This window comes from Acanthisitta chloris, unplaced genomic scaffold, assembly GCF_000695815.1.
Source record: "Acanthisitta chloris isolate BGI_N310 unplaced genomic scaffold, ASM69581v1 scaffold1823, whole genome shotgun sequence".
Lineage (NCBI taxonomy): Eukaryota > Metazoa > Chordata > Aves > Passeriformes > Acanthisittidae > Acanthisitta > Acanthisitta chloris.
Window position 1 is genome coordinate 27,342 of NW_008666358.1, and position 22,916 is coordinate 50,257.

A 22,916-nucleotide genomic window follows, 5' to 3' on the forward strand; every position below is an offset into this window, starting at 1 on the left:
CAGCAGGGTGATGCTACTTAACAGGATTTTGTACATCAGCGGTGTTGTTTACTAGAATGTTGTTAATTTACTGTACTAAAGCAGGGAAAGTATGAGACAATAATTGATTTGCAGTCTCAGAGAACTGAAAGCTTCTTGACTGGAAAGATATATTTGGGACCATTGCAGCTATAGGAAAATTGTTTTTAATTGAAATGTTAAATTTGGTGGAATTTGATAAGTTACCACAAAGCAATTTCAAATCTCACCCATAAAATCAGTGTGAAGTTATTTTTCTGTGTTCTAAACTTCGCCTTGGAGAACAAATAGCTGTTCTTTATTTCAGAACATGCATAATTATGCAGAAGTGCATTAATTCTGTATTATACAAGCACTGCACAGAAGTATTTCCACGTAACTAGTATGAAATACTCAGCATGTTGAAGAAGAAAGAACCTTTTGGAAATGTTTGGTAAGGGAAAAGATTACTTGTATGATGGAGTTTGAATGCATAAATCAGTCTCATATGTATCATATGACAGCATTTTAATATCTTGATGGAGTGAGTAAATGGGTAAGTTGGGCTTGTAGCTGGCAGCGTAGGGAAGAAAGGCAGATGGAGCTGCATCTGAGCAAGGCTGTGTCTTCCCATGGAATGCAAACAGGCTCTAAAGGCCTCCTTTAGAAGCAGGGGATATTGTAATATTATCAGCAGTGTTGTGTTGAAAATTGAAAACAAGTAAATGAAAGCACGTTGTAAAGAAACAGATGATTTAAGTGACTTGGAGAAAATTTTTAAGGTTAGTAATCAGCAAACCACAAAGAAAAAATTTCTTGTGATCAGAGTTCTGATTTTTCACTGACATGGAAAGCCTAGTCAAGAGTAATCCATCTTCTGTTCACTTAATATGTTTTCTCTTGGCTATACGGCCTACCAGTTTATTTATAGAAAATTATTTTATTTGTGTATGTGCTATAAATCAATGTTGAAACAGAAACTTAACAGCTTTGTAGCTTTTTGGAATTTTCTCTCTGATGCAGTAGCGTCCCATAAACCTTCAGAAAATTTTCATAGGAACAAATTGTGTGAAAAAGAAGCATTCAGTTAACTATGGCTAGCTGCTAGCCTGTTTTCATACCATTGCAGCACCTTATGCTTTCTTCAAACTTTTATTGTTTTATCCCAAGATACCTTGTTGATTTGCGGTGTGTTTCTAAGTGTGATATTTTCATAAGCTGTGAATGTCAGGGTTTTCCTGCCAAGTGAAAGGTAAAGACTCTTGGATGGGTAACAGTTTCTTCCTGTGTGATATGATACAGATTTTTCTTTTTTTTTATCCCTGGTCCAATTTAGGTTAGAACATTAAATTACGTAGAAAGGTACATATGGTTTTCTTTATCAAGGTTTTTCCAAAAAGAGAAAAATTAAACACTGAACTGTGTTTTTATAACAAAGGTAAACTGGTTTGGAATCATAAGTTTACTGAAAAATAGGGTATAATTGCTCAGGGATCTTCTTTCTGTCAGTCTTCTCCTTGAAGTAGCAGGTGATGTGAAGTCTGCTAGGACAGTTCTTCTGGCCTCTGGCTTGCTCTTGTCTTCTCTGTCCTGTGGGGAGATGAGGAGCAGGCTGTCAGTTGAGTGACACTTCATGAAGTGATGCTTGACTTGCTGACCTGGCAAGCATCTGTAGCAGTAGTGTTAGAGACATCTATGTAAATGTTAAAAAATTGTATTATGTCTTTTTCATGTAAATTTTTTTTCATCTTTAATATGAAGAAGTTTAAGTATTGTGATTCAGCATCTACTGAAGAGTCTGCTAGTTCTAGAAACCCTAAAATGATTCTTTTATTTTTTTTTAGTAAAAATGATAGCCTTTTCAGGATAGACAAGGTCCAAGACAAATGTTACATGATAGCTTTTGGGGCAAAATTGCAAGGAGCCTTGCTACAATAATTGGAGGAAGGTTTTTTTCATAGATTTAAGTGCTGGTGGACAAGGACTTTCTTGAGATACTTCAAAAATTGCCAGAAACATGATGGCCATATCGTCCTTTTCTTCTGGAGAGTTTCTTTGAGTGTTTTGAGATGGAGAGGATCTTCTGTCCAAGAAATGATTTATAGACTTATTTTATCAGGAAACTAAAACCAGTGTCAAACCAGACCTTGAACAAAAGATGTTGTGCTGGAATTAGGGATCAACATTGTCTGTTTCAGTCTGACGACTGCCTGTGAGTTTGACAGTTTGTATCACAACCTAGTAAAAAAGTTGTGGTAACAGTGGGTGGGTTTAATCATGGCATCTAGAGGTAAAAGATTGTCAGTGTGTTAAAGTGGTAATTTCATTGCAAAACAAAAAATAATTACTGATGTTGCAAACCAGTGTGTTTAGAAGAACACAGTGGCAGTCTTGACAGCCTCCCCTAACTCCGGCCCGGAGTGCCACTGTCATAGCTCGAGTCAGTCTGTGCTGCTTGTCTCTAGCTGCAGTTCAGTGGCTGTGGTGATGCCAAAATGTGTCTTAGTGCCATGAAAATAGTGAAACTGTATTAATTCTTTATCTCTGCATGGATAAGGGTAATACAGGGGTTGTGTGTATTTGTGAATGGTGAGGTGTGCTGAGGGGTGCAACAGTTTGCATTAATGGTCCTTGCCCTACATGAACCATGTGGTGAAAGGGCAGTCCCTAAACTGCTTACCTAGCCTAGTCTACTTGTGTTGACATTTTGAATTCATAAAGTACTGTAATTTCCAAGTCCTAAGTTCAAGTTTTTTATGTTTTCAACTAAAAGGTTTATAACAAACTCTTCCTCATGCTGCAGTACTTTATAACATCTTTGTCTTTTTCTGTCATTAAGAGAAGTGTTTCTGTAATGTTAATTAGCTAGTAACTGCTGTTTTCAGTGTGCTTTAATTACTGTATGTTGCTTGATTATATGTTATGAAATAAACTTAAGGTTATTCTAGATTGTTAAACAGTGAGCTAGTATATAACTACTGTGCTTAAGATGAGGTTTTTCAGATGCAGTGATGGGGATATTGGGAGGAGGAAAAGCTGAAACTGCAGTTGCATCCTTAGTATCCGAAGACAGTTTTAAGAATTGCCTCCTAGATTTAAAAATTACTATTTATGAGAAATATCTGGTAAAATACTATGAAAATACTTTGAATCATAACTTTGCATAATCACAGAATAGGTTGTGAAGATGTAACTCTCGGATGATTTGCGTATGTGTTACTAATAGGCATGCTTTGCTGACAGTCTAATTGTACAATGCAAGATACTTATCATTTGCTAGCACTTAGAATTTTTTAAGTGCTCCTGTTCAAAATACATTTAGTAGCAGCTACATTGCTGAATTACATATATGTAGTTCTGTCTGTGCACATCTGTATTGCTGTAGTGACAGTTGTACTTTTTAATTGGGAAGATGTTTAAATAACTTGGTGCTTGTAGGCAGTTTTGTATTCAATTTTAGCAAGAACAGTGCTAAATAAAAGGTTTTACATAGTGATTATGTTATGTTTGGTAAATAGACAAAAAGAAGTAGGCTAAGCTTTGTAGATGGCTTAAAACTTATGATAACAAAGACATTTGGCTTCTGTATTAAAAGAGAAAAATTGGATTTTTTTTTTTTTTTACCAAAATTTGTTAGTATTGTAAAATATGTCCTGTAACTTCTTTGTCTCCTTTAAAACATATCTGCGGTAGTTTTTATATTGGCTATTGACGTAACTGATCTAGCATTAGAAACCACGAAGAATTTTAATATTGTTAATATACAATTGTCTTGATCTCTGGTCTTTGCAGGAGATGGTACTTCACATACTCAAGAGATTTTTTTTTTCCTCATGGTGTTTCTCAGATTGCTAGAATAAAATCCATATTTGTTTCAGGCAGTTGTACATAGAAACAAACAGTTTGCATTTTCAGTTGATGCATAACTTTTTCATTTGCTTTACTGTATGTTAAATTCTAGCTCCGTCCTTAGTTCAGTTTTGTGGTTATGCTCATGTACTTCCCCCTCAGATCTTCAAGGACAGTGTAAGCAGCTGTGTAGCTCTGATCACGAGCTGACTTGGAAATGGTGCAAAATATATGAAGATAGATCCTGTATTGTGTCAGTTTATTTCCTCAACAGTTTATTTCATCGTCATTTCTTTCACAGAAATGTTTTCAAAATTACTTTGCCAAAATATTAACTCTCTGTAAATCACCAGTCAATAAATCATTATGTTGGAGATCTTTTCATTTTGTGGTTTTTTTATTAAGTTTTTAATTCTTAAAGAGTTTCTCTTTGAAGTAGAGTCAAAGTGTGGCTCAACAGTGTTGGTACTTAGGAGAATCAGATCAGTTGGGGGGTTGGTTGGTTTTTTTGCTTGTAGCCTAATAAAATGTGGCATGTTAAGTGCTGTAGAGAGAGTCTGAATTGAGACCACTTAAGCAGCTGCTTGGGGACACTGAAGTCGCATTTTTTCCATTCAAAGAAAGTAAAACAATTAAGTGTTCCTTCCTCTACGAATGCTATAAAACCTAACACACCTGTTAATTTCCTTTATTTCATAGTGGACACTGTGGCTTTGGTACAGGTGGAGCCTTCTGTTCATTGTAAGTTTAATACATTTTCCAGCAGTTGTTGTAAGTATCAAAGTCTCACTGTCAGGTCACTAAATGGTAATTTGAAATTTGTCTTTTTTAGAGTAAACTTGCTGCTGATCCTGTTAAATACTGTTAGTGGTATTCTGTGTGCAAAGTTGAAAGTCTTCTGGATTCTTTAGTCACCGGCTAACTATATTAATAACATAGTAGTGTATAGCTGAGATTTTAAAAGGTTTGAATTTAACTTGTATATAAGGTTGATAAATATGAATGAATCAGTCTGTGCTTTTAGGGGAAAATATTTTGAAATTTAAAGCTTTTGTGCCCATGATGGGATTATTTGAGTGGTCAGCTGAAACATTTAAGAGAAGGGAAATGTTTCTTTAACTCCAGAGGGAATTGAGTTGGGAATTCGGAACAGAGAGGGGGGAAAAATCCCAAACAGCTTTAAACACCCCTCTGATTATGATGATCATGAAACTGAGCTTTGCTTTGAGATTTCAGCCATTGCTATGTTTTCACCATTTAATTGGTATTTATTTTCTCAGAAGTAGGTGATTTGGATTTCTTAGAAGATGCCTATAACAAACTGGATCTATCAATAAGTAACTCATTTACAGCATTATTGTACTCAACCGTGAGAAGTTTAATTGCAGCTTGCTTCCATCATTTTTCTTGACAGCTGTTGGAAATAATGTGGTAGATTTGGATTTATACTGACTTTCAAGAAGCAGATATTTGTTCAAAAGCAGTCGGGGAGTGCAAAGATCCATGCCAATATTCAGAATTCATATTTCCCTTGAATGGAAGGTTGTGATAAAATGGTACATGGTGTGTTTTCATTGCCTGTTGAAAGACTTTCATGCAGTTAAAATAAGCATTTTGATGGTGGTTGAATTAAGAGTTTTTGTCAGTCTCTTCTCATCATGGATGATTAGACTAAAACGTCTGCTTGTCTTGACTTGAGATCACCACAGCTTCAGATAACATGCTTTGTGATTGAAGGTCGAAATATTTTGAATTCTAATAGGCTGCCAGATGAATTGCTTGAAATAGACTGTAAAATTTCAAGGCTTCCTTTTCCATCTGCTGTGAAAAGAACCATTGGGAATGGTTGAGCTTGATGATCATAGAATTACGGGATGGTGATTCTAAAACCCTCAAAGGGAAGTTGCTATGGAGATCTAGTTCCAAACTGTGAAATGATTCACCTCTGAAAGGCTTCAGGGTCTGAGAAGCTGAACACATCATTGTTCAGGTGGTCATTGGTTAGGAAATTGCTGGTGCCTGTGTAATCAGCACTCCTGTGGTAGTTAACGATCTAAAAAGGTTTGTTCTGAATGATGTGGGACAACAGCAATGTGCATAAGATGGCTTCTCTCAATCATAGTTTGCTCAGCCTGGTGCTTGTAAAAATATAGTGAGCTAAATGGCAGAGAAACGAACTGTTTCCTTGAAGAGGTCTTTTAAAAACAAAATTCTTTTCTGTGATGGATTTGACATCTAAAGTAAAAGTAGAAGAACTGTTTCAGCTTAAAAAGCTGTGGTTAGATGTTGCAAAAGTATTGTATTTATATATTTATTTTGCAAGGAACAGAGTGGCAGAGCTGCGTATTTGTGTTTGCTCGCAGGCTGAAAGAGCAGTGCAGATGGAAATGAAGATTTCTACCCAGTCACATCTCAGAAACGTAATGCAGTAGCCTTGATATGTTCATATACCTCTCCCCCCCCTTCCCCCTCCATATCAGGGCCTACAAGACCCTCTGCTTTGGCAAGCATGGAAGAAGCTCACCCTGTATATGCAGGATTCTAGTTAGTCAAAGCATATGTTTTCTTTCTTAGTTTCTAATTTACATGCCTGTTTTCAGGATAGGAGAAGGGCATATCCGGCCAATGTTTGCATGCATGCATAAGACAAAGTATTTTGTCAACTCTTGCTAACATTTGCCAGCAGATTGTTAAATTACTTGGAAACTCCAACACGCAAGTTTTTAATGTACTTTTTCAAGGAGGGTAGAAGTCACTGGCTCAGTGCACAAGTAGTTAATGGTTATAGCTGTCTGTACCTAATTCAACATAACACAATTTCTTGACCATATCAGGTTCAAATAAAGAACTTTGTGTTATTATCCTTTGCATATCTATTCAGTATCACCCTTGTCACAATCCCTTAACACAGTTTCTTAATGGGTTTCCGTAAAGAAGACACCAGTGGCTACTAGATGGTGCCAGATAGTTACAGAACATAACTGACATGTTCCACAGTGTAGTTGCCATTGAAGTAAAATGTTACTAGAAGCAAAGCAAATGTCTGAGGGCTAGGGCTTGCTTTACTGAAATAATGTGCAAAATAAGTTCTTCCCATGTAATGGGCCACCCAATCCATAGCAAACAATATATTAGTTTTTCTGGAGATATTGTTTTGATTATTATAAGGAAGGGGAAGAGACTATCATCCAAAGTAAAACATTAGTATTGAGTTTTATCTTGTTAACTATTACATTAAGATTTGAACACTGGACAGGAAATATCGAGTCCAGGATCTCAGATAAGATGCAAAATATATGTTACCTTTTGTTTTCAGTATTTCAGATTCTGTTCTAAAAAGATCATTTGATATTTCTTGTGATTTCAAGCCTGTGAGGCCCTGAGAACTGTGGCATCATGTGTAGTTCATTACATGTGAAAAATAACAAGCTGTTGACCAGCTATTTATGTATTCTGAAAATTATTATTAATAGGACTTTTTAGGATAAAACCTCTAGGCATCACTCTTACCAAATGTGAATTGATTTGCAAAGGATAAATCTGGATGAATTGTTTGGCTACTTTTGCATTAAGGCTATGTATTACATTGTGGATGTGAGCCATAATGTCCAGAGGGAAGGCTTTATGGTGAGGCAAATTTTTATACTGTAAATATACTGACAGGCATTTTGCTTTTGTTTTTGAAGCTGTTTTATTCACTTAGCCACACAGCAGCTCATTACAAACTTACATAGGCCACATGCATACCTAGTGGCACTGATAAAGCAATATTTGCTGATTTAAGTCTTTATCAACTCTCATTTTTATTTCATATTGACTGGTCTTTCCTCAAGTATGTTTACTTCTCCACATCTCCATTGTGCAATGAAATAGATTCTTAAAGGACAAACATGCAAATATGGAGAATAAGGTTCTTTGTTAAGATGTGATGGGCTGAGTTTACAACTCCTTATAAATACCTTTCTTCTAAATACTGTTACTCTTTTTGTAAACAGTGACTGATCTGTAAACATGACTTTATTTTTCTACTCTGCTAATTTCTATAATTAATTTTTATAGCATTTTTGTAAGAAGTTTGACAGTTTTGTACTGCTTCTGTTTTATCATAACAAAAATGTAATTATAAATTTTGGAATATTTGGGAACTGCTTGGATAACTAACTTCTTGTAGCTGAAAACTTGTCATTACTGAGTTTTGTCTAGGTATTTATATAGCTTAAGTTATTGCTTTAAATCTTTCTAAAAAGAAGTTGTCATATTGAAACAATTTTATACCCTTTGTTGTGGGTTCCAGGAGGGTTGTAGTTTTGCATTCTCTGCTGAACTGAACTGCTCATTCTCTGTTCATTATTTTGCAAAGACTACCAATCCTCCAAGTTGTTGAAGAATGCAGAACAGGGAATTGAGCTCTGTCTGCACAGGAGCCAGGGTGGGCTCAGCAGAGTTTTAATGGCTCAGACTCTTTGCAGCATTAGGTGTCCCAATAGAACCCCATAAAAACTTTTGGGCTCAAGTGGGTTCTTTTATATTTCTGCATCTTTGACATAGTCGATCTGTGACCCAGATAAAATGTTTCCTGTTTATCTGGTCATTCAAGGCCAGACAGACCTGCCCTGTGGCTTTCTGCTGATGGCTGCTAGTTGCTATTCATGACCTCTGTAGATGTATTGTCTGAAAAACACCGTTTTTGCTAGCAATTATATTTTGTTGTGCTGATCCTCAGAGATTCCAATGAAGATTGACACTGTAGAGCTTGGCATGGAGTATTCCTTAAAGACCTTGATGATTGACCTTCAGAGAAAAGGGCTAAAATGCATCACAGAGATATAGTGTTGGTGGAAGTAGTATGAATGCACAGCTATACATATAGGCGTATTTCTACTTTCCAGATGGTTTCTTAGGAATCATATCTTTGTACAGATTGCAAATATGTAAGTTCCAGACTGCTTTTGAGTAGGAAAATTGTATGGATATATGTCACACAGAGGCATGTTAAAAGTTATCCACTGGTGCTTATGGCCAGACCTTCCTGCTTGCAGTACGTTTATGCAGGTGGTGCTGCTGTGGAGCACTCACCGGGGAGGGTGATGCTGTGGAGACTCCTCTTGTTCCTGTTTGCTTCTCTGTTCATGACTTAACTCACAGAAGAAGATTTTCGGTCATTAGAACAGAAAGTAACATAAATAGTGTGACTGAGCTCAGGGTGACAAGAGCACTTGTCTCTGATACAAACATGCACATTCTTCAGCCTTTTTGACTTTGGAACATTTTGTTGCGGTCCAGGCTAGGTTCCAAATTTGTCCCTTCTTATGGTTAACACAGCTGTAGTTTGGAAAAGTCTGAAGAGAGACACTGGTTTCTCTAGGGAATTCTTGTTTTAAACAATTTATGTGATATGTCAGCCATCTCAAATTTTGACATCAAGTGTTGCCATTCCTAGTGTCTTCTGATAGTGACTCTGCAAATTACCATTTGTTGCAAGAAGGGAAATTAAGGAGTTTGCCCCAAGCACTGTATGGTGGGCAGTGCAGTGATAGCATTTGAAACACATGATCAAGGGCAGTCAGAGCAAGCAATTGGCAAACAGAGGTACGAGGGGCTCAAAGATTTATTCCTTCAGCTGTCAAATAATGTCCTTTACCCAGTATAACCAACTTGATAGCAACTCTCAGCAGGTCGAAGGTTTTGCCCGTGGAGTGTTGACTACATCCCAGTGGTGCTAGGATGAAAGAGTAATGGCAAGTAAACACATTTTACATCTGAAATAACTCACTAATATTTGTGAGACCGACTCAAGAGTAAGAGCTCTAGAGCAGGATTTTACAGATAAGATCACTGGAGCGACTGTCTTAGTAACAACTTTTCTCTGTTAAAACTGCTTCCATCAGGAACTCGATTGTGGTTTCTTCTGCCAACTCACATGTCCTGGAGTGAATTGCTTTGCCTCAGTGTTTCCCGGGGAGGTTATAATTCTCATCTCTGACCTTGTGCAGGACTTGCCTGATGAATACTTTTATGCAAATCTAAATTCTTTGTATGCTTAAGAAGTTGATACTACAGTCATTTAGAATCCTGTCTTGCTGCTCCATGCTCTCATTGTGTGTCTGCCGGTGCAGAAATAGACGTGCCCTTTTTTTTGTCAAATACTCCCAATAGATTTGATGTTGAAAGGAAAGGACTTGCCATTCAGCTGCTATTTCAGACTTTTGGGGAGGGGAGCTTGATTTGAGCTCCCCTGACTGTGCAATATTAGGACGCAGCAGGGTAAATATAGCTGCTTATCTTTTATATAGGTAAGTAATGAATTAAGTCCTAATACTGCGCCAGTCAAGAGAGCCCAAAGCAGCTGCTTTTACCATGCCAAGTCTGTAGAGCCATGTGATACACAGAAACTGTAATGTTGTGTTCAAAGTCATCAATGCTGCAACTAATGTTCTGAGCTGGTTTTCTCTTGCTAGAAATCAACTAAACTTGAGAATAAAAACAAGTGTTTTTAATGGGAATTAAACCCCTTTCTTATTTTTACGATGCAGGTAAAACAAAATAATTATTGCCACGGTGACTGCTTGCATTGAAAATAAATGTATACATATTATTTTAAAAAAAATCTAGTTAACTTTAAAATATGTAAGTTTTCTTGTCATTTAGGGTTCTGTGAAGCTGATCATCAAGAGGGTTGCAAATCATTGGCGGTTTCTATTTTCAGAGTTCCACATCCCAGAGTAATTTGCTTTAATTTCACCCAATTTAACCTATACTTCACACCATCACCATTCAGCTTTAATAGCTATGTTCTATGCATAAGAAAAGCAGATAAATGTCCACAATTAGACTGCGAGTGATTACAACTAGTTAGGGCTTTATGAAGACAAAACTTAAGGGGCTGTAGCACAAAACAAAGCCACAAAAGATGTCTGAAAAATTTCTTTCTTCAGAAGTCAAGGTTTACTACAGCATTTTATTTAATGTTTTTTGTACTTGATTTTGCTTATGTTGAAGATGTAGGCAGGTGCACCTTCTTCAACTGAAAATTACTCTGCTTAAAGAATGTTAGGCTTGTGTTACAGGTGATTAATTTCACTTGAAATTAGCTTGCAAGGGAAAACATTCTAAACCTACTTTATTTGTTGGTTCTTTAACACATGCTACATTTAAGAAGCTGTAAAATGTTGACTCTTGATGGTATTATTTTGTCCTTCTAATTGTGAATATGCATAGTGAAGTGTACTATCGTCAAAGTTTAGTGCGCTGTGTGATGTTAAATGTACCTGTACCTCAGTCAGAAATAGCAGTATCTTTTACTGTTTAAATAGAATACTGATGATAGCATGTCAAGCCAGTCTAAGTACAGATATTATTTATAATTTAATGGGTTTTGCCACTTGTAATCTTGTTTATTTTGGTAGCTCAAAGGAATACACCGCCTCTAGCTCCCCACCCAAGCTGCCCTATTTGAGTTCTTTTTGTTCTCTTTGCCCATTCCTACCCCAGTACATAGCCAGAGAGATACTATTGCTCATTTATTTCAGGGCTTATAACAGGGTATGTGTGTATTGTCATGTGCCATATCAGTCTGTGACGAGCAGCTCTTTTTGATAATAGTCATTGAATGTGTGCTGGAGAGGAAGTGCAAGTATCAATTATTCTCTAGCTCTGGTTTTTGGTGGTGTTATTAAACATTGCCTTATGGCTTATTGACAAAAAATGCTGGTCATTACCCTAAATACAGATTGGAGTTTCAGATTGTGATGCTGTTCAGATTCTGATCAAATTGTAAATATCCCTCTTAATTACAGCATAACATATACTGATGCAATTGCTTACCTTTTGTAAATTAACACAAGATGCCAAAATGCTGTTATGTGGAGTTAATATCAGCCAAATATTTGGTTCCATTTTGCTTTAAGGGTAAGAAGAATTAGAGAAATGAAGTTACTGATAAATCAAATATAAATTAATCTTGAAGATATTAATTACTTTCCATAATTGCAAATAGGAGCAGAATAAGATAAGTTTAGTAGTAATATTTTGGTTTGGATTTTAGCATCTCACTGGCAGCTTGAAGCAGCTAGAAACAATGAGGTTTAAGCTATAGGCAGCTTTTCATTTTTGTGTCAAACTAGTTTTATATGCTATATCATAAAACTTTCAGTCCAATCAGCAACTACATTTAAATACTGCAAATTGTGGCAGCAAAACAATAATTCTGCTGATTAGCCCCTTTCCATTTCTTGTAAGTGAACTGTTTATGCTGTTGAGTACCTTTTGAAAAAAGAAAAAGCCAAAACAGCCTTGATTAGTCAAGGAGTAATTGGATGACTTGATTTTAGCAAGAGAATGAATTGGTTGATGATAGCCTGTAACTAAGTGTAGTGGTTCTGTTCAGATGAATACATAACATACAGTCATCAGATCTTGACAGGTATAACATAAGCAATGCAAAAATTTCTGGAGGCTGAGAGGTAAATTTTGTCAAAGAATTTTGAAGCTGATTCTTGAAAGAAATGGAAAGAAATGTGCATGTCATTAGATGATACCATTTAAAATGTGGCATTTGTTACTGCTGTGCTGTATACATATTTATGTGCTATTACTTTTGCATGTGAAGAACAGATCTAGTCTATGTGTCCTGGCTGCCATAAAGACCTGACAGGTAGACAGTTTCTGTTCTTCCTCAGGGGAAAAACAGTCAGGTTGCACATCGTCTCCAGACATTTGTTCTGTTTTCTGCATCTTTTCTTAATCTAGTATCATTTGAAAGTAAAGTGCAGAACCAGCTATCCCTGCATTACTTTAAAGCCACTTTAAAAAATATTTTGGGCCTGCCACACTTGGATCCAAACAGCCCAGATCAACCAAAGATAAATACTTCTCTGAAATGAAAGAACACTGTAAGTTTGAACGCACTGGCAACAGAAGAGGGAGCTGGATGATGCAGTGATCATTTTCAGGCTCCTCATTTCTAGTAACTTCAGGTTAAATCATTATTTTGGGGCTGTTAGATGGCAAAAATGAATTCTGCTCCTGTGTTATGCTTTGCTAGTTTCCTGTCTGAATACTTTCCTTATTTTCATTGTAGTATCTGGATGCCACAAAAACATTCTGAGGATTTACCACAGCAGAAGTTTTCTTACGCTGAGCCTGATATTTCTAACTCTGTAATCTTTATTCTTTTACACTTAAGGCAGTGGCAGGGTTGTCACTTTGAAGTCAAAGTGCAAATCCATCAGCATGTCATGGGAGATTTTTTCAAAAAAGGCTTAAAGCTAGGATAATTCAAATATAAAAGAGCTGGTTTCTGTTTGACTTCCTTTTGACAAACTTCTGCTAAAATTAAAGTCTGCCTCTGGTGAGACAGACAAGACATCAGAGAAGTTATAATCAGTATTTGAAATAAAGAAATTACTGATTAGGGTCTCCCAGTTGACCTTCCTGTATTGCTATAAGATTAGCTTTAGTTGTTGACAAACAGACACTTCCTTGGGGAGATTCTTGAATAAGTCTGGTTTATGTATGTCTTTTTTCCTCCCCATGTGGTAAATTGATTCTTTTTTTCTCTTACAGCAGTAGGCCATAGTTTCCTGTAGTAGAAAGAGAGCAGTTTTGGAGCACAGGCAGTGTAACTTTAGGAAGCAGCCAAAAGGAAGGTAGTATGGTTTGGAGTAATGTTTGAGAAATGTCGAGTCCTTCTATTTTAAAAGCAAATGCAGTTGATGAAGACATGGGAAGAACAATGAGTTTTCATTATATTCATTGGGGAAGGTCATGCTGTCTTGAGAACACAGTGGTATGGCTTGTTTTGGAGATGTTAATATTAAATATATTTTTAATTAGTATTATTTTTAAATAAATAAAGCAACTAGTCAAACCAGCTTGTTGTTTGTTGAAATTTCAGAATATTACAAAAGACACATTTTTAGCACAACTTTGAAAAAGTTAATTTTTTAGTAAAAGTGTTGGAAACTAGACCACAGAGCTCAGCAGGCAGTAGCCTGGCAGGTGTGAATGTGCTGCAGAGGGTAGTGTGTGAACAAGTTTCTAACCTTGGAAAGGTCCCTCCTGCTTACAGAAGTTGAACCCTCATTTTGTCAATAAGAAGACAGACGTTGTGTTTGAAGTTCACCAAATTTAGACACAACTCAGAAGGAGTTTTACCTCTGATAGGTGACTGTGTTTGCTCTCTCTGTTCTTTGGCAATGATCTGACACTGGCACAGGTTGCCCAGGGAAGTAGTGGCTGCCCCAACCCTGGCAGTGTTCAAAGCCAGGTTGGATGAGGCCTTGAGCAACCTGGTCTGGTGGGAGGTGTTCCTGCCCATGGCAGGGGGTTGGGACTAGATGATCTGTAAGGTCCATTCCAACCCCTAAAATTCTATGATTCTGTGATTCTCTGATATCCCATTCTGCTCCTTTTCTTCTTCGCCTGGATGCCCTGTTAGTACAGTTTTGGGGAACCTTTGCTCTCTCTTTTTTCTGCTAAGCTCTCTTGAGCTATAATCAATTTGAGATCAAAATGAGACTACCAGATGTCTGTTTCTCCTCCCCATTATTTTTCTCATTGATTTTGTTGTAATCAGAGATCAGTATCAGCCAATATGAGCATTTCTTTGTCAATGCTTATTTTTCATTTTCCTTCTTCAGAAAGTCACATTAACTGGTTTGGGTTTTTTTTTGCCTGATACCCAAGATAGTTTTACCTGTTCCTTCAGAAATATTAAATTATCCTTTGTTTCCTGTCATCTTACATCTCAAGACCTACCTCCCATCTCCTCTGCTTCTTCCAATTTAGCAGTTTTTAGTTTCAACAGGCTGCTTTTTGCATAGTGCTAGATATAAACTACTTAGACTACTGCTTACTCAGTGTTCATGGCCTGTGTCCACCTTGAGCATCTTGTTTGTTGTACAGCTATCGCACCATCTTTAATTTGGGCAGTGATGTCATTCTTTGTCCCCCTTCCATTATATATTAAAATAGAGCCTTTGAGCTTTTTGTTTCACTGCTGTGTGTGCTGGAGGGAAGGCTGGGCTGTCATACTGTCTTCCCTAACAAAAGAGAGTTAAAGGCATTGCTTGACACAGAAATTTCACTCACTAATAAATCAAGTTCAGAGAGATGGAATAATAAGTAGCAATATATTGTTAACAATCTATTTCAGGCAAGATTTGTAGATTAATATTATAGTTCTCATTTTCTTCTTTGAAAGTTGCAAATATACAGATTTTCTGCTCTGTCCTATATCTTGAATCAGTTTTACAACTCCATTTTTTCCTACTACTTGACATTTTTATACAAACCGTTTTTTAAACCAGGGACTAGGTAAAATGTTATTCTAACAGTTTAACTTCGCTGATTTTTCACAGTTGTACTTTTCCCAAGAGATCTCATCTCTTGTCCAGAGCCTAATTCCTAAAGTTACCACGTTCTGGCTTGCTCTGTCTGCATGCAGCTCTGCAGGCCAGAACTGAATTCCCAACAGAGCTTAATGTGATTTGTGCTAGACCATCACTGCAAAGCAGGCTGGAGGCTGGCTTAAGGGACTGTTCAAGATAAATCCCACATGGATATTGAGGCAAAGTTGTAACTAAGGTTCTTTCATCATAGCAGTGTAGCTCTACCTTCTCCTTTGTTTCTTTGAGTATCCCACTTTCTTGCCTCTGGCTAGGCTGCTGGTCAGAGGATGATCTGGGTTAGGCTGATGGCTGAAGTCAGCATTGACAAACTCCGAACAACAGGTTCACAAATAAAGCTCAATGCCCATTGCTTGTCAAGAAGAGTCTTTCCTTTGTGCCAAGATGTGGACATTAATGATAGTTTGGTCTTTGTGTATAGAAAATCTTATACCTAGAATCGTAGAATCACAGAATTTTAGGGGTTGGAATGGACCTTACAGAGCATCTAGTCCCAACCCCCTGCCATGGGCAGGAACACCTTCTACCAGACCAGGTTGCTCAAGGCCTCATCCAACCTGGCTTTGAACACTGCCAGGGTTGAGGCAGCCACTGCTTCCCTGGGCAACCTGTGTCAGTGTCTCACCACCCTCACGGAAAAATCTTTTCCTACTATCTAGCCTAAATTTCCTCTCCTTCAACTTGAACCCATTAGTCCTTGCCCTATCACTGCAGTTCCTAACCTATTACTTCCTTATGGATTGTGGCTGTCTAAATGGAAAGAGATTTAAACTTCTCTAAGTGTTCCTGATAAGAAGAAATGATAAAACCTGCCATGTTTAGTTTAATGGATTTCCTATCTATTTAGAAGGGAAATGTATGACCTATGTCAGCACAAATGTTGATAGGCTTTCTCCTTTTCAAGTTACCAAAATACACTTTTCTCTAAATGTGTATTTAAAAAATTAAGCTCAAAATTCATGATTTTACTGAAATGTACAACTAGTGTTCATTTCTTCCATGAGAAGAGTCAAGCAACCCAGTGAGGAGGAGAGAAGGCTAAATTGTTGCCTCGAATGGGAAATAATCAGTTTGGTAGAGAGGCTTTTTACGCCAGACAGCAACTGCCCCTTGCCAGACAGGGGTCTCTTGTCATTGGTATTGTCTAAATGAGCTGCAGGATGACTGCAGACACAGGCACGAGCGGAGGAGGAGACTTGAAGAAAACTCTGGCAGAACATTAGAGTTTCTGTGGGTTCAGCCCCTTAGTGGACTTAAGTGAAAGTAAAATGCACCAAATTCATTAGTTTGGGATGGATAAAGAACTGGATTTTTATTTTTTTTTTGTGAAAAGGAATGGGGAAGGTGTGAAAAAATTAAGATAATTGCTGGAGAAGTATTTTACTGTTGTCAAAGAAAATGGAAAAATAGAACATATAAGCTGTTTTTTTGTTGTTACTAATTCACCTTATACTTACTTTTTCAAAAAGCTTCTTTCTTCCTTAAGACCAAAACAAGCTGTTTACTTTACTTGTTATTTTTATGTTCTAAATGTAAAATCTTCATAGTCATGGAACTTTTCTCCTGACTTTAACAGTCTGGGGATTTTTGTTGGTTTTTTTTAAACACATGAACACCAAATGCAGAAGGAAGATGTAAACAACTTGAGAATATATTATGTAGATGGTAACAGACACCTTTTTTTGATACAAGGAAGAAGGATAAACTTCTTACATTTTTAGCTCCATAAATACTGCTGTTCTGGTGCCCTTGACATAAGAACAACATGGAACTGTTTGAGCAAGTCCGGAGGAGGCCACAAAGTTGCTAAGAGAACTGGAGCATCTCCCCTATGAAGACAGGCTGAGGAAGTTGGGGCTGTTCAGCCTGGAGAAGAGAAGGTTGTGTGGAGACCTCATAGCAGCCCATCAGTATCTAAAGGGGCTCCAGGGGAGCCAGAGAGGGACACTTTGTTAGGAATTGCAGTGATAGAACACGGGGTAACAGGTTCACATTGAAGAAGGGGAAGTTTAGGGTAGATATTAGGAAAAGATTTTTTCCTGTGAGTGTGGTGAGACACTGGCACAGGTTACCCAGGGAGGTAGTGGATGCCCCAACCCTGGCAGTGCTCAAGGCCAGGCTGGGTGAGGCCTTGAGCAACCTGCTCTGGTGGGAGGTGTCCCTGCCCATGGCAGGGGGTTAGGACTAGATGATCTGTAAGGTCCATTCCAACCCCTAAAATTCTATAATTCTATAATAAATGCTGCTCATCTGTTGAAAAGGCTGGGCAAGTAGACTTTTCATTGATCTACGTAGTGGCATCTTCCTACTTCCCCTGTTCTTATTCAGTCTTTTCCTTGTAAATCAGAGCAGAGCTGTTACACTGTTTTCTAGTATTTGTTCACCTGAACATCCCATATCCCATTCAGTCAGGTGCACAGGTAAGGATTTGTGGAAGATAAGGGCTACAGTATCTGTTCCTTAGCTGCCTGGCATTGGTATGGAGTTATTGTAGTAAGTTTCCATGTGACAGAGCAGCCTGTTCTCCTTTCACAACCAGCATCAGAGTTGGATCTGTTGCTGAGGTGATTTTCCTTGTACCAAGGGAGCTCACTGATGCTCTTTGGAGAGAAATAGTTGATGAGAGAGGAGGAAAATTCTGGTCTGGTAACCACTCTTTTAAAGACTTTCCATAAGTTTATGTGAACATGATTTTGGCGCTTGATTATCACCAACATTTTAAATCTGTGTTCTTTGTGCTTTGATGTGAAATCTTTATTGCTAAAGTGTTTTCAGTATGTTAAAAGAAAAGATGAAGTTTAAGATGTTGATGACATCAAAGACCCCCCACAACTTTCTGTATGTCAGTTAAGGAATTTTTTGTTGTTTATGCTGTTTCTGGTCTTTTTCAGTACAAGAAGTGGCTTGGAGATTTATTTTTTTTTTTTTTCTGTGTAAAAAAATCAGTAGATTTAAATTTTGGTAGGTTAAAATAACATTCTTTTCATGGTTGATTTCTTAAGCATATTTTTAATGTAACAGGCTAGGCATGCAAGTACTCTGCAAATTGATCCAGGAAGAAGTAATAAACTTTTTTTAATCGTTGATAATTTTATTTTTGAAATAAGTATTGATTTTTTGGGGGGTGGGCCGACTTTTTTGGTGATGCTGCTTATCTGATAATTTAAATCCTAGTTGAATTATGTTGCCAGATTGTCATCAGAAGGGCATGAAGTCAGCACACATGCTTCAGTAATATCTGGTTGTTCTAACCTTATGTTTCCAGTTGGCAATTCGAAATTATGGCTTCAACTGCACTTTAAATATGTGATAATAGCATGTGTTTCTAATAAGGGCCAGCACCATTTTGTTCAGATAGTGTGAATGGTTGTCACTCATATATGACAAATGCACCTTCATCTGCTTCTTTGATGGCCCCCTAAAAACCATACCCTCAAATCAGGCCGATGAAATTAGCTGCTGTGTAAATTGTGTGTCTGAGTGGTTCATTATCTAATCACCGTCAGAACCACAGTGATAAAGTAGATTGAAACAGGGACGAGGTCTGCCAGATGATTTCAGGCCTATTTTTTTCTCAGCCCTGTTTCCCTTGGAAACACTAAGAGTCATTCAGAACTTCAGAATTCTTTGTCTAGAACTTCTTCTTTTCTTAATGCAAAAAATTGGTCAGCCAGTGAGGTCTGCCAGGGTGATTTGTAAGGTTTTCTTTCTATAAATCTTGCCGTCATTGGGGTGTGTTACTGAAATGTTCTGTAATGTTCAATTTAGCTACTGTGTTTTGCTATTGCTGGATTAGATACTGTTAAATACACTGTTACCTATTTTCAGGAAGCTGCTCTAGCATATTCCTATGTAGAATAAACTCTTAAGGATGTATTAAGTGCTCTCCTGAAATGGCTGTGCTTTGTATGTATGTATATAGAGAGAGCTTTGTATTCCAGAGTTGGTACTTAAATTAGCAGACTAAACCAGCAGGATATAAAACATTGCAGGTGACACTTGTGTGTGGGCAGTACGAAAGACCTACTGATTTTTTCATCTCAAACTCTTTTGACTCTTAATAATATGCTCTAAATATTTATTTCTTGTCTTTTTAGCTTAATAGGTAATGTAAGTGTTCTTTTGTTTTAGGAGCGTTTGAAGATGATGATATCACTCATGTTGAAGGAAGTGTAGATCCTGTTCGTGACATTGAAATAATACATGAAGAACTTAGACTTAAGGATGAGGAGCTGATCATGCAGAGCATAGAGAAGCTTGAAAAAGTAGCTGTAAGAGGAGGAGACAAGAAATTAAAACCTGAATATGTAAGTACATGACCTATAAAAGTAAATAAGTAAGTGCTTTCTGCATTGAACTGAAATATTTGTATTGTAGGGTTTTGTTATTGATCTCCCACATGTATAATACAAAACACTACTGCTATTTTTATGTGTTTCTTAAAGTAATTATTATTGAGTTGAAAAATTACTAGAATGATTTGCTGTGTTGTTTTCACAGTTAAATCTAATCATAACTTTTGAATTTTAACTGTTAGTTTCTTTCTGACATAGCTTTATGTGAGAATTGCCAATGCTTCATCAAACTTACATCAGTGTTCAGTTGTAATTCAAAGTCCAGCAGTGACTTCTGAATTATTCTTGCTGATAAGTTCTAGTCTGTTGATATGAGTATTCCTGTAGCCACCAGGTGAATATATTTTCTTGGTGTGATTGTACTTTGTACCGTTTAGTGCCCTTTAAATAAAGACTCCTAGGTGAAATTAATTTTAGAATGTTGTTGTGGAAAGCTGCTTAAATGAGCTCAGTTATCACAGGGTAGTAGTGGTGTTTCTTTGTAAATTAGAAATGTATAATAATTATCAACTTCAGAGTATGTTTTTGCAAATTATTATTTTCCTGCCACTTGAATTTTGAGTCTCCTACACTTTGCCAGTAGTCTAGTTATTAATTTTTCCTTATTTCATTAATCTTCTATAAATATTTCAGGTGGTATATAAAACACATTCTCTAATTGCAGCAGTTTATCAGTGTGGAAATAAATTATTTATGCTTAACAATTAAGTAGTAAACCAGACTGTTATCTCCCAAGGCTTTTTCTAGAGCAAGTAGTAAGAAAAGCATAGTCATAGCAGTGCTGGTGGGTTAATGCATTGGTATTGAAGTGCAGTGAAATCTGTTGGCTCTACCTGGTGTTTGGAAATTAATAGGAACTGAAAGTGAACATCCCTCTTCAGAATATTCAACTTCATGATGTGGTATTAAAAAGCACTTTTTTGGTCCGTTTTGTTGGTGAAGGACTAGTCTTCATCTGGTTTAAAAAATATGTTGTTCCCTGATTGGTCCAAGCCAGAAGAAATAGCTATTGTTGGATGATTTAAAGACTTTCACATAAGCTCAGAGAAAGAGAAGCAGGTATGCTTCATTTAAGGTCTTATGTGACATGTGTGAACCCAGCCCTGGGTACATGTGGGCAGTGATTTTTATCTTTTACAAAAGGTTTCACATGCTTAGAGGAACAGTGCAGCTTATGCCTACAGTTTCAAATAGCATCCACACAGTCTTTCACCTTTTAATTCATCTTAAAGAAAGGGGCAAGCAAAAATCTTGTCCATAGTGAATCCAGAGTTCAGCCTAAGGCTAAATTTTATATTGGTATGAGATGATGAAAATGAGGAGCGTTGAGATGCTGTTCAGCCCCAGTCTTGAACTCTTCTCACTTAATTTTTTGTGTGGCTGTCTTTGGAAACTGCTTTGCTCAGTTCCTCGTGATGAAGACGTTCTTGTCCCATTTTTGAGTGTACCTTTCTGCATGCTTTGAGGATTTCATATCACAATCTGTGTTCTTCCTGTGCTATGGAAGAAGTTGGCACTTTTGTGATTGCACAGAGTTATAACTGAAGTGTGTTTTAAATGAAATTCCTAATCCCAGTCATGCAACTGTAATGGGTGGTAGGTACAGTTATGGTTGTATCCCACTCATGATTTAACTACAGAAAGTTGGTATGTGTTTGAAAACAGAAAATGTCAGATTATTCTCGAATCAAGGGAGACAGTAAATAAATCCCCAAAATCTAGAAATGCAATTTAAACTAATTAAAGGAAAATTTAAAATCTGCATTAGTTTCTCATTAATTTATTTGTCTCTTCCTTCAATGTCCTAACTATTGCTTCATCTCTAGCTCACTTGTCAAAATGTCTTTGTCATGTTCTGTTTGTAACTCACACTTCCTGTCATTCATTGGGCTTTTTTAATCCTTTTTTTATGAATACCCACACAGAAAGCACCAGGTTCTTGAAGTCGTGTTGCTCCGCCAGTTCTGTTCTCAGGAACAGCTGTTACACATGACCAGTCTCAGCTGAGTTCGTCAACAACAATAGAGGTTTCAAAGGCATTAAATTCCTTTGTTTCATGGGGAGGGGTGGCTGAACAGAGTGGGGAAGCACAAATTAATGCTCCTCTTGAGACAAAGACTGCACATAGGAACTGTAGTCTCTAGGGAATCTCTTCAGGGAAGTGCTGTGGGGCATAATGCCTGTGAGTGCTGCTGATCTTGGGCCTTCTTGCTCGTCTTCCTTTGTGACTTGTATGCTTGAATTGTAAGGTGGACAGTAGACCTTCAAAAAGTGGACTTTTTTAATGGCAAAGGCCTGTGAACTCTCTCCCTGGTTACTTTTCTTTTCCTGGTAAGTCAATCCTTAGGTCCAGTTAACTCAGCTTCTGCAAATAGGCTTGTGGAGCTCTAAGAGTGTAACAGCAATTCTTGGGCATTTCCAGCCACTATTGGGTTTATTTATATGTTTAGCCACTGGATTGTAAGGCACTCCTCTACAGTTTGCTCTGCCCCTTTTCCTTTAATGTTTTGTGTTGCAGAGAAGACCTGTGGTTGCATTCTCTATAGTATACTGCAGGATTGACTGTACAGTAAATGATTTACGGGTCTAGGAGATAAACTCTATGTGATTGGTAAAAAAAGCACTTACAGATTATGCCTCCTCCCTGAAGTGGTAACTAAATGTTAGGAGTGTAATTTGGCAGTTTGATCATTCTGTGCTTCCCATTCTGCATTCTGCAGTTAGATTGTTGCAGGAGAGTTCCCTGCCCAGCACAGTTTGTAATGTTTCCATGTTACTTGCAACTACTGTTCAAGTCTGTTTCCAGGGGGAAAAAAATCATTAAGAGACAGTATGAGCTGAAATTAATACTTTTTTTTCCAAATAAGATGTCTTCAAATAAAGGGAGGATGGGATGTGATGGGACTGGGAGATAACTTCTCAGGATTTGCCTTTGTAAGTTATTTGCCATTATAATGCATAGTCATTGATAATACCTTGTTCTTACCATGGCAAAATTGTGGAACAAACATCTCTTGTCTGTGCTCTAAGTGTTCTCAGTCATTTTCCCTTTCAGGAAAACTAACAGGTTATAAGAGCAAAAAAACTCAGTACTTGTAGGTTGTTTTGGTTTTGTTTTTAAGGCACAATGTTAAAATTTTCATACCTCTCTTTTTTATTGTTTTCTTTCCCCCATCTTTTGGGAGCAATTTAAGGTGAAGACACTAGAGAATTTTTAAAGAATTTTAACTGGTTGAGAGTTGTGAAAGTTCTGTGGTTGGTTCAGGTAAAGAGATGGCATCACTCTCAGACCTTTCACTGGCTTCTC

The 22,916-nt window shown here is 37.3% G+C and overlaps 1 protein-coding gene across 1 annotated transcript in view; it reads left to right on the plus strand.

Moving 5' to 3' along the window:
- Positions 1–22,916, plus strand: part of OLA1 (Obg-like ATPase 1) — a 98,591-nt gene that overhangs the window by 27,286 nt on the left and 48,389 nt on the right. Inside the window, exon 4 of the mRNA XM_009072067.1 lies at positions 19,386–19,561. Coding sequence (XP_009070315.1) covers positions 19,386–19,561 — 176 coding nt within the window. The remainder of the gene's footprint in view (positions 1–19,385; positions 19,562–22,916) is intronic.